Here is a 14,548-nt window from a genome sequence, read left to right as displayed (position 1 = left end):
ATCGGTGGGGTATACACTTACACATGTAAATTATAATTTGAGTATCTTGGCAAACTAGAGGCAAGCATTTACACCTAAATTATATGCATATGTTAGCTGTTTTATGTTAGTATTCTATAAAGAAAAACAGACAATACACGTAGTTTCGAGATACAAAAAACATTGTAGGATTTCTGAATACATTTTTACGAATTAGCATGAAATTGCTACGTATAGCTGCAGCGTTTTGTATCTAACATTTTGCCAGTTTTTATGATTGTGCTAAACAGGGTAGTAGCAAATCCTCAGAGAGAGAGAGAGAGTGTGTGTGTGTGTGTGAAAGAACCAAATTAGTTCTACGTAAACAGAACTACCATCTGTTTAGTTAGGTCGTCTGTTCCAAACCAGTCAAGGCAGAGAGAGAACACACTGTTTTGCGAAGAAAAAGAACACTGGGAGCCATTCACTGAAAAGCTGAAAAGTATTTTTTTAATGCATTCTCCCATATTGCTATTCATTTTCACATAGTGCAGAAACATAGCAAGCTGCTAAAGGTTGGAACATATCACTTAGCATCTGTCCCGTCCAGTCTTCCTTCAGTTCTCGATGTGAGGAAGTTACAAACAAAACTGAACTAGAAATGCAAGCCTCCACTACAGGTGGGTCACAGTTTTCTGTTATCTCTATTTATAAAAATTGCTGCAAGTCTTTCTATGTCTGTCTCCAAAGAGGCTGCCATGTTGATGGTGGGAAAATATCTTCAGATTGCTGGCCGGTAGCTGTTCAATGATTTCCACTTACATATTGTAGCTTCCGAACTTACAGAATGAATTCTTTACACACTCTTAAACTGCCTAAAAATCAGCTAAGTCTGATGAATATTTTTTATCTGCAGGTAAGAGTCACTATCATTAGACAGCGCCAGTATACCGTCTGATCGCACCACTTTGGGCTAGGAAACTGGGAATGACGTCTTTCTTAAAGGGCCCATGACCGGTAGGTTCAACAAAAATAAATGTTAAAGTAAGAGTCACTAGGTGGTGGCTTCCCAAACTGTGGGTCGAGAGCCCAAGTGGTGTCACAAAACCTACATGTGGGGTCAGGACGATGGTGGGCTCTCTATAGATGCATGATTATTCTGCACCAACAGGGAGTCACAGCCACAAAAAGATTGACAAGCATTGCTTTAGCAAGAATTTTCTAACCTGAGAGCTTCTCTGGAAGGCCCCATTAAGTGAAAGATGGGGGGGGGGGGGGGCCCTCTTGGTGATATAGGGGATACTGCAGAGGCAGGGGAAAAAAAGAGGGGACAGGGGAAAGAAAGGTCAGGGGGCACTGGTTCCCATGGCTTGACTTGCTATTGGGCATAAGAACATAAGTGTTGCCATACTGGTACAGACCAAAGGTCCATCAAGCCCAGCATTCTGTTTCCAACAATGGCAAATCCAGGTCACAAGTACCTGGCAAGATCCCAAAACAGTACAATACATTTTATGCTGCTTATCCTAGAAATAAGCAGTGGATTTTCCCAAAGTCCATCTTAATAATGATTTATGGATTTTTCTTTTAGGAAGTTATCAAAACCTTTTTTAAACAGTGCTAAGCTAACTGCTTTTACCACATTCTCTAGCAAGAAATTCCAGAGTTTAATTACACATTGAGTGAAGAAATATTTTCTCCGATTTGTTTTAAATTTACTACTTTGTAAGGCTAAGCCAGGCTGAGGGAAGAGCTGATAGGTAGGGCATGGAAAGGTCCCGGATGAAGCGGGAGAGCTGGAAAGGTTATTTAAGGGCATTGCCTCTGAGGCGCAAGGCTTTTCCTGCTCCTCGGAGGTGGCTTTGCCTGGAGGCGGTTGGTGTTCCTTGTGAGAGGGAATTGATTGCCGGTTTGTGCTCTTAGTGGGTGAGTGTGCCGGAACTCTGAAAGCCTAGTCTGACAGCTAGCACGGGAACATGTGAGACGGTAGAATGTGGCCGTCTGGGAGAGCCGTGACCAGGGCCGTGCCAACCCAGTAAGCGGGATAAGCACCGCAGGGGGGCGCCTGCCTTTAAGGGCACCGCGCCGGCCGCGGCGCAGCTGGTCAAGTTCTGTTTCAAAATTTAAAAAATAAACTGTACCGCATTGAGAGAAAAGAGATGTCACACGGGGGGGGGGGGGGGGGGGCGCCAACTGACAGTCTGCAGGGGGGCGCCAGAGACCCTAGGCACGGCCCTGCATCCATGCCCAACGATTTCTCCCCTCTCCCATGCCCTCCCCTCTCATCCATGTCCAGTGATTCTTCTCTGCCCTCCCCTCCCCTCCCATCCATCATCCAGCGCTTCTCCTTTTCCCCATATCCTCCCCTCCCATCCATGTCCAGTGTCTCGCCCCAGCCCCCCTTTTCAACCCCCGAGTTTCGGTTCCAACCCCAGCCCTACCTGCCTGCCCTCTTCTCCGGCAACATTCCCCTTTTTGTTCCTGCCGCCCTGCGGGCTTTAAATATTTTATTTTACCTCATTGCAGAGGCAGTGAAAGCAGCAGGCTCATCTCCAGCCTTCCCTTCTCTTTCAAAGTCCCGCCTTTGCGGAAACAGGAAATTGCATCAGAAGAAGGCAGGACACTGGGAGAGGGAAGGCTAGAGGCAAGCCTGCTGCTTTCACTGCCACTGTTGCTGCGACTTGAGGTAAAATAAAAGATTTAAATCCCCTAGGGTGGCAGGAATGAAAGGAGGGCTGTCGGGGTGCTTAGGGCGGGCAGGTGGGATCCGAGAGCTGGCTGGAACTGTGAGCTGCCCAGTCGGCGGTAAGCATGGCTTGTGGCGCCCTAGAGGTTGGTGCCCCCCTGCCATGCTTACCGGGTTCTGCCGGCCCTGCAGTGGCTTGGGTGACAGTGGGTGGGAGGGAGGTGGGGAAATCCCGAATCAGGACTCCTGATTTTTTTTCCAAAAAGAATCGATTCGTCCAAAACGAATCGAAGAATCGATTCGTATCGTGAATTGGACAGCACTAGCACTGTGTATTAGAACTGCTTTTCAGTATAGTTTGCAGTCCTGTGATTGTCTCTGTGTGAGCTTTTCCCAATTGGCTGTCCTCCCTCTCTGCCCCTGCGGGCTGTGTGAGAGCCCAGACTTCCTAGCATGCCTGTTTGATCAGTAGCTGTTCTAGGGGCTGATCCCTCCTTAATCTACTATAATTCCATCAAGATTTTCATCTTTTCCCAAGTATTTTTTCTGAGTTCTTCCCTTTATTTTGCTTGAGTGTTACAGCTTTTCCTCTCAGCTGGGCTGAGGTTCTGGCCATTTCCTTGCCTCTGAGGTGTCTAGATACAGACTCTAGGGGCAGAAGGCCACAATTCTTTTACAAGCAACTGAACTGTGTTGGAATTTCATTGTTTATTCTGAGTACTACAATAAAGAAGATTTGCTTAAGAACTGATAGTCTACTGGCAAAGCTTCTGCTTGGGGATGGTTTATGCTGGCTATTTAAGCTACACCATACTTTGCCTATAACGGTATACTTGCCTAGAACAGTACACTCACCTCCTATCCATTAATACCACTGAGGTATTTAAACGTCTCTATCCTATCCCCTCTTTCCTGCCTCTCTTCTAGCGTGTACATGTTGAGGTTCATAAGCCTCCTTATATGTTTTATGACAGAGTCTGCTTACTAATTTTTTAGCTGCCCTCTGGACCGACTCCATCCTGTTTATATCCTTCTGTAGGTGCGGTCTCCACAATTGCACACAGTACTCCAAATGGAGCCTCACCAGAGACTTATACAAGGGTACTATCACTTCTTTTTTTTCCTGCTGGTCATTCCTCTCCATATGTACCTGAGCATCCTTCTGGCTTTTACTGTTGCCTTTTCTACCTGTTTCATTACCTTAAGATCATCAAACACAATCATCTCCAAGTCCTGCTCTTCTTTCAAACACAAAAGCACTTCACCCCCTATACTGTACCATTCCCTTGTATTTTGTAACTCAAGTGCATGACCCTGTATGTCTTAGCATTAAATCTTAGTTGCCAATTATCAAGCCTTGCTAGATCCTTCCTCATGCTATCCACGCCCTCCGAGGTGTCTACCCTATTACAGAGTTTGGTGTCATCTGCAAAGAGACAAACCTTACCAGACAGTCCTTCTGCAATATCACTCACAAATTATTAAAGAGAGCTGGCCCAAGGACCGATCCGTGCGGCACACCACTGATAACCTCCCTTTCCTTGGAGCAAGCTCCATTTACCACTACTCTCTGTCACCTTCCACTCAACCAGTTTTTAACCCAGTCAGTCACTTTAGGTCCCATACTGAGGGCACTCCAGTTTATTTATCAGTTGCCTGTGCAGAACCATGCCAAAGGCTTTGCTATAATCCAAGTACACCATATCCAGCGCCCCTCCCACGTCCAACTGTTTGGTCACCCAGTCAAAGAAATCAATCAGATTTGTCTGATATGATCTGCTTCTAGTGAAACCATGCTGCGGTCCATTCGATTCGAGAAACCTCACGATCCTCCGCTTTAGAAGCATTTCCATTAGTTTACTCACCACCGAGGTCAGACTGACAGGTCTGTAATTCCCAACCTCCTCCTTACTTCTTGTGCAGAGGGACCACATCGATCTCTAGTCCTCTGGGACCACTTCAAAGTCTAAGGAAGCATTGAAGAGCTCAGACAGCGGAGCAACCAGAACTCCTCCGAGTTCCTTGAGTACCCTCAGATGTATCCCATTGGGCCCCATCGCTTTGTCTACTTTTAGTTTAGCTAGTTCCTCATGAACACAGTCTTCTGAGAATTGGTCCTGGTCTAACATCCATCCATCCCCATTAGCATTTCTTTTCTTCGTTCCTATGCCTGGCCTTTCATCCATGAACAGAAATAGTTGTTAAGCAGTTCAGCTTTATCCTTATCGGCTTCTACATATTCCTCCCCCTCAGCTTTGAGCCTCACAATGCTATATTGGCATTTACTCCTGTCACTTACATACAGTGCTTTTTTTGTAGAAAAAAAGGTGCCGGTACTCATTGTGGGCGGAGTCACCACATATGACCCCACCCCTATTATAGCCACACCCATATTTGCCACACCCCTTATACCAGCCATAGCGCACATAAACAGACATCATTGAAAATATTATACTAGTATAGGAGAAAAAAATAACATGATTTTTTTTTCATTATAAATAATTACTGTAAGCTGTTAGTTCCAGTATACCCAGTGCAAAATAAGACAGCAAATGTAAATTCTCAAATTGGACATATTCCAAACACTAAAATGAAAATAAAATGATTTTTTCTACCTTTGTTGTCTGGTGACTTTGTTTTTCTGATCATGCTGGCTCAGTATCTGATTCTGCTGCTATCTGTCCTCTTCTCCGTTTCCAGGGCTTCCTTTCCATTTATTTCTTTACTTTCCTCCATTCTTCTTCATTTCTTGCCCTACATCCGTAAGTAAAAGCTGGGTCCTCCGCAGACTTGACTGTCCAGTGGATCCAGCTTCTGCCTATTTTCTACATCCATGTGCAGTTTTTCTCCTCTCTTCCTTTTCCCTCATCTCATCTCCTTCCTCACTCTTGCCTCGCCTCCATCCATGTCCAGCATTTCTTCTCTCTCCCTTCCCTCTCCTCCATCCACCCATGTCTAGCAGCCCTCTTCTCCCCTGCCCTCCCTCCACCCATGTCCAGCGATTCTCTCTTCCCCCCTGCCATCCACCCATATCCAGCGACTCTCCTTGTTTCCCTGCTCCCCCTCCCTCCTACCACCTGGCACCGTGACCCAGCCTTTAAAAAATCTACGAAGCGGCGGAGCGGTGCCTCACGTCTGCCTGTAAAAGAAGAAAAATTGCCTCGTCGGCCGGCCTTCCCTCACTGTGTCCCGCCCTCTGACGTAACTTCCTATTTCCGCAAGGGCGGAACACAGTGAGGGAAGGCCCACTGACGAGGTGATTTTTCTTCTTTTACAGGCAGACGCGAGGCACCGCTCTGCCGCTTCATAGATTTTTTTAAAGGCTGGGTCACGGTGCCGGGTGGCAGGAGAAGAGGGTCGTCGGCACGGAGCTGGTAGGCAGGTGGGGACTGGGTCGGGGAGGGGACCTACAAAAAAGGTGCCGGTACGCTGTACCGGCACAAAAAAGCTCTGCATACATATCCCATTTGACTACATTAAATATCATCTGCCATTTGGATAACCAGTGTTCCAGTTTCCTAAGGACTTCCAGCAATTTTTCACAATCCGCATGTGTTTTGACAACTTTGAATAGTTTTGTGTCATCTGCAAATATAATCACCTTACTCATCGATCTGATTTCCAGATCTTTGATAAATATGTGAAAAAGCACCGATCTCAGTACAGATCCCTGCGACACTCTACTATTCACCCTCCTCCATTGAGATAAAATGGCCATTTAACTCTATCCTCTGTTTTCTGTTCAATAAGCAATTCTTAATTCACATCAGAACATTCCCAACTATCCCATGACTTTTTTTAATTTTCTCAGGAGTCTCTCATGAGGAACTTTGTTAAAAGCTTTCTGAAAATCTTGATCAACCAGCTCATCTTTATCCACATGTTTATTCATACCTTCAGAGAAATGAAGCAAATTGCTGAGGTAAGACTTCCCTTAGCTGAATCCATTCTGACTATATGAATTCCATAGCTGAATTCATGCTGACTACAAAATACGTGGAGGGGCATAATCGAACGGGGCGCCCAAGTTTTCCTGAGGACGTCCTTGCAGGACATCCCAGCGAAGTGGCGGGGAAACCCATATTATTGAAACAAGATGGGTGGCCATCTTTCGTTTCAATAATACAGTCGGGGACGCCCAAATCTCAACATTTAGGTCGACCTTAGAGATGTTTGTTCCCGGTTTTTGGCGATAATGGAAACGGAGGATGACCATCTCAGAAACGACCAAATCCAAGCCATTTGGTCATGAGAGGAGCCAACATTCGTAGTGCACTGCTCCCCCTCACTTGCCAGGACACCAACCGGGCACCCTAGGGGGCACTGCAGTGGACTTCAGAAATTGCTCCTAGGTGCATAGCTCCCTTACCTTGTGTGCTGAACCCCCCCAACCCCCCCCCAAAAAAAAAAAACTCACTACCCACAACTGTACAACACTACCATAGCCCTAAGGGGTGAAGGGGGGCACCTATATGTGGGTACAGTGGGTTTCTGGTGGGTTTTGAAGGGCTCACATTTACCACCACAAGTGTAACAGGTAGGGGGGGATGGGCCTGGGTCCGCCTGCCTGAAGTGCACTGCACCCACTAAAACTGCTCCAGGGACCTGCATACTGCTGTCATGGAGCTGGGTATGACATTTGAGGCTGGCAAAAAATATTTTTAAAGTTTTTTTTTTTTTTTAGGGTGGGAGGGGGTTAGTGACCACTGGGGGAGTAAGGGGAGTTCATCTCTGATTCCCTCCAGTGGTCATCTGGTAAGTTTGGGCACCTTTTTGAGGCTTGGTCGCAAGAAAAAATGGACCAAGTCGGCCAAGTGCTCGTCAGGGACGCCCTTCTTTTTTCCATTATCGGCCGAGGATGCCCATGTGTTATGTATGCCCAGTCCCACCTTTGCTATGCTTCCGACACGCCCCCAGGAACTTTGGTCATCCTCGCGACGGAAAGCAGTTGAGGACACCCAAAATCGGCTTTCGATTATGCCGATTTGGGCGACCCTGGGAGAAGGACGCCCATCTCCCGATTTGTGTCAAAAGATGGGCACCCTTCTCTTTCGAAAATAAGCTTGATAGTCAAACCATATTTGCCTATGTGTTCTGTAATTTTATTCTTTAAAATAGTTTCCACTATTTTGCCTGGCACTGACGTCAGGCTTACCGGTCTGTAATTTTCTGGATCACCCTGGAACTCTTTTTAAAAAATAGCTTTACATTGTCCACCCTCCAATCTTCAGGTACTATGGATGATTTTAATGACAGGTTACAGATTACTAACAGCAGATCAGCAATTTCATGTTTGAGTTCTTTCACTACCCTCGGTCCATCTGGTCCGGGTGATTTACTATTCTTTAATTTGTCAATTTTGCTCAGTACATCTTCCAGGTTTACCAAAATTTCTTTTAGTTCCTCTGCATCATGATCCTTGAAAAATGGTACAGGTAGATTTTCTACCTCTTCTTCGGTAAAGATCAAAGCAAATAATTCATTCAGTCTCACTGTTATGGCCTTGCCCTCCCAGAGTGTCTCATTTGCTCCTTCATGATCTAACGGTCCCATGGATTCCCTCGTAGGCTTTCTGCTTCTGATGTACCTGAAAAATTTGTTACTGTGATTTTTTGCCTCTGCAGTACGTTTTTCTTCATATTTTCTTTCAGCTCTCGTTATCAATGCTTTGAATCTCACTTGCCAGTGTTTATGTTGCTTCTTATTTTCTTTATTTGGGTCCTTTTTCCATTCTTTGAAGGATATTCTCTTAGCTCTAATAGCCTCTTTCACTTCACCTTTTAACCAATCTGGCTGTCATTTGCTCTTCTTTCTTTGTAAATACATGGAATGCATCTGGTCTGGGCTTCCAAGACTGTATTTATAAACAATGTCCATGCCTAATTTAATGTCCTAATCTTTACAGCCAATCCTTTTAGATTCTTTTAAACCATTTTCCTAATTTTGTCATAGTTGCCCTTTTGAAAATTAAATGCTGCTACAGTAGATTTCCTTTTGTGGCTTCACTCCAGATATTAGCTCAAACTTGATTATGGGAACCGGGTTTGATTCTTGCTGCTGCTGCCTGATAGTCGGCAGTAGGTTGAGATCCTGGGGAACCAAATTCAATTCCCTCTACAGCTCCTTGTGACCCTGGGCATGTCACTTAGCCCTCCATTGCCTCAGGTATAATATGTAACTTAAATTGTGAGCCTATTAGGCACAGTTCAAAGTAGCTGTAACAGAAATTGTAAACCTCATAGTTGCCTCAGAGCAGTGGTGTGCTGGAGCTGGCTCGCACCGGCTCGCAAGAGCCGGTTGTTAAATTTTCTTCCGGCTTGCGAGCCAGTTGTTGAAAACAGCAAGCCGGCTCTGGCTCTCCTCCCTCCCTCTGGATCCGGTCCCTCACCGCCTCACCAACCACTTGTTCTTCGAATTCTTTGGGGCAGGCAGCCTTGCCTGCCCGCTTCCAGCGCTGACTGTCCCCCGCTGCCGGTTCACGCTTTAAAAATGGCCGCCGAGACTTCCAGAGGCAGTCTCGGCGGCCATTTTGAAGTGCGAATTGGCAGCGGGGGCAGTCAGCGCTGGAAGTGGGCAGGCAAGACTGCCTGCCCCGAAGAATTTGAAGAATAAGCGGTCGGTGAGGGACTGGATCGGGAGGGAGGAGAATTCGCTAAACAACTCGGGAGGGGGTGGCAGGGGGGAAAGGGAGTCGCTGCTGGGCATGGGTGGATGGAGGGGGTCGCTGGGTATGGGTGCATGCAGGGCAGGGGAGAGGAGGGTCACTGCTGGACATGGGTGCATGCAGGGCAGGGGAGAGGAGGGGAGAGAGAAGAAATGCTGGACATGGATGGAGGGGAGAGAGGAGTGAGGAAGGAGAAGAAAATAGGCAGAAGCTGAGGACCAGAAATGAAGAAGAAAGGAGGAAAAGAAATAAATGGAAAGGAAGCCCTGGAAACGGAGTTAAGAGGACAGATAGCAGCAGAATCGGATACTGGGCCAGCATGATCAGAAAAACAGTCACCAGACAACAAAGGTAGAAAAAAATCATTTTATTTTCATTATAGTGTTTGGAATATGTTCACTTTGAGAATCAGGTGCTCAACATTAAAAGTTTATATTTATTTACGGCATTTTATCGCACATTAAACATGAATTAGATTGGAACCTGGGATCATTTAATTTTTTTTCCTGGAGGAATGCATTGCCACCTCCCCCCCCCAGGCTCTCTCCCTGACCATAGCCAGCTCTGCAATCTGGGGGGCGCAGAGGGGGACCAGGGAGAGAGCCTGTTGTTAAACATTTACCAGCACACCACTGCCTCAGAGATCACTTGCAGTATCAAGTGCTGAAAAAAAATGTTATGATCAGTTTCCCTACGGAACTAACACTGTTACCTCTTGTACTACACCCTGCATTCCACTAAGGACTAAATCTAAAATGGCTCCCCCTCTTGTCAGTTCTTAGACCAGCACTCCCTGATGTTACATTTTTCCAGTCAATATTGACCCATTATTACACTGTTGCCCAAGTTGCCAACTTTCCTAATTTCGTTTTTTTCTTTTTTCCAAGATTTTTTATTGAATTTTTGCAAAATAAAAACATTAGAAACAAGAGAAAGCAATCAAATTCCATTACAAAGGTTTAACAGAGAATAAAGTATATAAGATGAATGCCTTAAGATAGTATGACAATCGGCATTAAAGCATTCAAGAAAGATATGAGGCAGAAACACAGTTATTTATGTCTCTTAATCATAAACATAACTATGCAACTTACAATCTTCATCTGTCTGTTTGTTAGGTCCCGGTGGATGGTAGTACAGCCCTACAAGAATCCTCCTCCTTTTCACACATGGAATTTATATCCATAATAATTCCACACTGCTATTTGTTTCATGTAGAATGTTTATTTTGTTTGACTCAGTTCCCTCTTTAACATATAGCTCAACCTCCCCCTCCAATTTGATCCACTCTATCATTGTGATATAATGTGTACCCTGATAAAACAGTGTCCCATTGATTTTCCTCCTTCAACCAGGTCTCTTAGATGCCTTTTATATCTACCATATCAATTAGTGCTATATACTCTAACTCTCCCATCTTATTTTTTAGACTTCTAGCATTTGTATACAGACACTTCATATTGTGTTTATTCCTTGAATCCACAAGCTGTTTATAAGCTGACGGGGATAATGTGCATCCTTTACCCTGCTCTCTTCTTGAACACTTCTGGCTTTCTTTCTCCATTTTTGAAACCTCTCTATTGGGATTCCCTAATTGTCTTGTTTCAATAGTATCCTTCAAGGATACTCTGCACCGACCCATGTGCTTCTGGGTGACTGCTTCCCACCCCCCACCCCCCCTTTAGTTTAAAAGCTGCTCTATCTCCTTTTTAAAAGTTAGTGCCAGTAGCCTGGTTCCATCCTGATTAAGGTGGAATCCATCCTTTTGGAATAGGCTCCACCTTTCCCAGAATATGAACCAATTCCTAATAAATATAAATTTCTCATCCCTCCCTCCTGCACCTTCCTCCTCCAGCTTATTTGCTTTTCCTCAGGTTGCCCCTGATTGACTTTGCCATTGCACTTCAGAATCTCCTCCTTGCTGAAATACCCCCCCCCTGACATTACAGGGGCTATCCCCAGCCAATTGGCTGTCTGCTTTTGTTTTTCCATCCCTCTGGTATTCAGAAGTTGTTCTCTGCTCTCCGACACTATTAAAAAATAGAAGAAGACTGCTTCTTCTAGAAGTTGCCCTCACATGATGACAGTTCCAGACCTGCCAGAAAAGTTTGCATGTTAAAGACAGGCATTCCTTTCTGTACAGTGCATGGAAACCTCTGTGCATCGCACAGAATGGTTATTTTAATACTAATGAGCTTGTTGTAATACATTTGCATAGGATTATCGGTAGCATCTATGGCAAACAGTAAGAGCCATGCAAAACCCCTTTGTGCATTAGATGCTGAATAATGTGTATGCTAGACTGGCTACAACCAGTCTAAATCAAACATTGCTGGCATGGTAAGCTTTGAGGATCAGGGCCTCGGACCTTCTGGCACCAGAAGCTTCCAGAGATTTGGGGAAGTCTCCAGGAGGGGATGGAAGTAAAGGAAGGGATTAGATTTTTGAGGGATGTTCCTGGTGGCAGCAGTGAACTGCCCCCCCCCCCCCCCCCCCCCCGCAAAGTAATTTAAGCTCCTGTTTTGCCCACCAAAATTGTCTTTGGTCAATTCCCACCTCTGCCCATTCATTTCATAGAGCCCCTGTTTTTTCCTGCCATGCCTGTGCCAGTGTTCTGAACTGCAAGGAATCAGCCTGCATACCCCCACAGGAAGGCATCACCGGCACTTGTTTTTGAACAAGGAATCAGGAGTTTCTGGGACCAGAACCAGAACTGGAAAAGTTGATGACTGGCACCACTGCACCTTCGAAGGATCCAGATGAAGGAGAGGAGATCATTTGGAACTATGTATACCATCCAGGTTAAAACTCTATACCAGCTAAGGGACTGGTTGGCAGAGGGGGATGTCATTTTCATTTTTCAGTAAGCCGTGTGCAGGTTGCAGAGCATAAATGCCTGACTGCTCTACTTTATAATATACATTTCTGTACTGGAGAGGAGAAACAGAGGACTGATGTACATAAAGTTAGCCACCTGGATATGAACTGTTATGATAAAGTTTTATTTGTGGTTCAAGTTAACTACTGGTGTGGACTAAGTCATCACAGAGTTTTAAGTCTGGTGCGGTGCTTGAACAATCTGCCAGGATTTTCCTGAGCCTGGCTCTGGTCCCAAACAAATATATTTTTTTGTGTGCCCTTTCTTCCCACCATCCTGGGCATTGACTAGGCAGCCACATAGACCATACCAAAAATTGGGGTGGGGGGGGTGGGGAGTGTTGCATGAGTTTATTCTTCAGTTAGCGGCTTTTATAGCATCACAAAAAACCCGAAAAATTATAAAAAGAAAAAAAATTGTAAATGATATAGGAAATTAAAATGAAAGTTTTTTTTGCCTGCATACATACCCCTACTATACTGTAGACTAGGGGTAAGCAATTCTTGTCCTCAAGAGCCCAAGGCAGATCAGGTTCTAGGATATCCACAATGAACATGCATGAAATAGATTTACATGCACTGCCTTCTTGGTATGTAAATCTATCTTCTTGTATATTCATTGTGGATATCCTGAAAAACTGGCCTGGCTCTTGAGAACCAGAATTGCCTACCTCTGCTGTAGATATATAGTTACCTGTTCTGGACTGTTGTCATGCCTCCCATTGCACCTCCTCCATACATATTGGCTGTAGTCATCCAGAAGTTTGTGACAAGCATGTTTGCAAACACTGACACTCCAGCAATGGCACACAAACCTGAAGGAGAGAGACTTTCATTAGCAAACATTCCAGCCTTTTCTTAAATACTAATCCTTTTACGTACTATACGACATTAATCTTTCCCTTCAGATAAGGCTAGAAATATTCCTTACAAAGGTGGAAGATCCTATTTATTAAGCATGTTTTCTCTATCAAAAGAAATGGAAGAAAATCTTTGATTTAAAAAAATCCTTTATCAAATAGATTTCCAAAGCTAAGTGCAAATATGGCAGTCATCAATGGTAATGTACAGGTAAATATTCCAATCACCAGGAGTATATAAGAACATTGCTTTTCAAAATCACATAAAAGACATGACATGGCCATGTTTTGCTCTACCAATGAGCTGCATCAGGGGTCAACTAAAATATAAGTATGTAAACAAATAAATCATAAAAATTATTTATATAAAATATTTTAAAAACCTTAATATACCAAATACAGATTAAGGGTTCTTTTTTTTTTTTTTTACTAAAGCTTAACTCAAGTTATCTGCAGCAGGGCCCATTTTATTCCTATGGACCCGGCTGCAGATAACTCAAGCTAAGGTTTAGTAAAAGACCCCCTAAAACACACAGGGGAAACAAAACTTAAGATTACACATACAAATTTGTGTAGACACCAGTGAATGGAAGATGTGCACAAACAACTTATAAAAACTTTTGAAACTATAAATCAGAAAGTGCGTGCAAATCATAGAAACACTCACAGGAGTTCAGCCTACATATTGTGATGATCCCAATACTAAAAGTGTGTAAAAGTGATTTTAAAAAACATTGATGGGGTCTTTTACAAAGGGTAGTGTTTTTATCGTGCACTAATGATTACCATGCGAGAGACGCCCATAGCACGCAGTAAAAACACTAGCACTTTTGTAAAAAGCCCACTGAATGCTTAAAGAATCAAAATAGAAGTCATTCTATATACCAAAACATATGGAAGCAGTTTGAAACTGGGTGTACATGGCCGGAGTATGAGTGGAGCATCGGTGGGGTATACACTTAAACATGTAAATTATAATTTGAGTATCTTGGCAAACTAGAGGCAAGCATTTACACCTAAATTATATGCATATGTTAGCGGTCTTATGTTAGTATTCTATAAAGAAAAGCAGACAATACACATAGTTTTGAGATACAAAATGTGTGCACTCTTGCAATCCTTGCCCTAATCCCCTTCTTCAAGTATGCACTTTGTGGAACTATGCACATTCTAATAACTTTTTTCAGACAGCTACTTTTCATAGGTAAAATACTTTTCAATTTGTCAGTGGCAAGAGTGAGTGGATTAATTTAACTGCTGGTGGTAGTGTTTACAGTGCTGATGTAGCAGTAATTTTCACACATGAAGGCCTTTCTATAAGAAAAAAAAAAAAGGAGTGTTTATAATATCACCACAGGAGTTACATATAGTGACAAGGAAGCACATACTTTTATATGACCAGCATGTAGACATACTCTAGGGCAGAGTGTGGGCAGAGATGATTTACTTGTGTATTTTATAAAACACATGCATACACATATAATTTGGGGCTCATTTTCAAAA

The 14,548-nt window shown here is 44.0% G+C and overlaps 1 protein-coding gene across 2 annotated transcripts in view; it reads right to left on the bottom strand.

Annotated features, from left to right (window-relative positions):
• CLDN18 (claudin 18) overlaps positions 1-14,548 on the bottom strand; it is a 355,113-nt gene that overhangs the window by 123,641 nt on the left and 216,924 nt on the right. For both annotated transcript variants that reach the window (XM_030217054.1, XM_030217053.1), the window contains exon 3: positions 12,880-13,000. In XM_030217054.1, the coding sequence (XP_030072914.1) occupies positions 12,880-13,000 (121 nt within the window). The remainder of the gene's footprint in view (positions 1-12,879; positions 13,001-14,548) is intronic.

The sequence above is a fragment of the Microcaecilia unicolor genome, chromosome 10 (genome assembly GCF_901765095.1).
Source record: "Microcaecilia unicolor chromosome 10, aMicUni1.1, whole genome shotgun sequence".
Lineage (NCBI taxonomy): Eukaryota > Metazoa > Chordata > Amphibia > Gymnophiona > Siphonopidae > Microcaecilia > Microcaecilia unicolor.
This window is presented reverse-complemented; position numbering and strand designations above follow the sequence as displayed.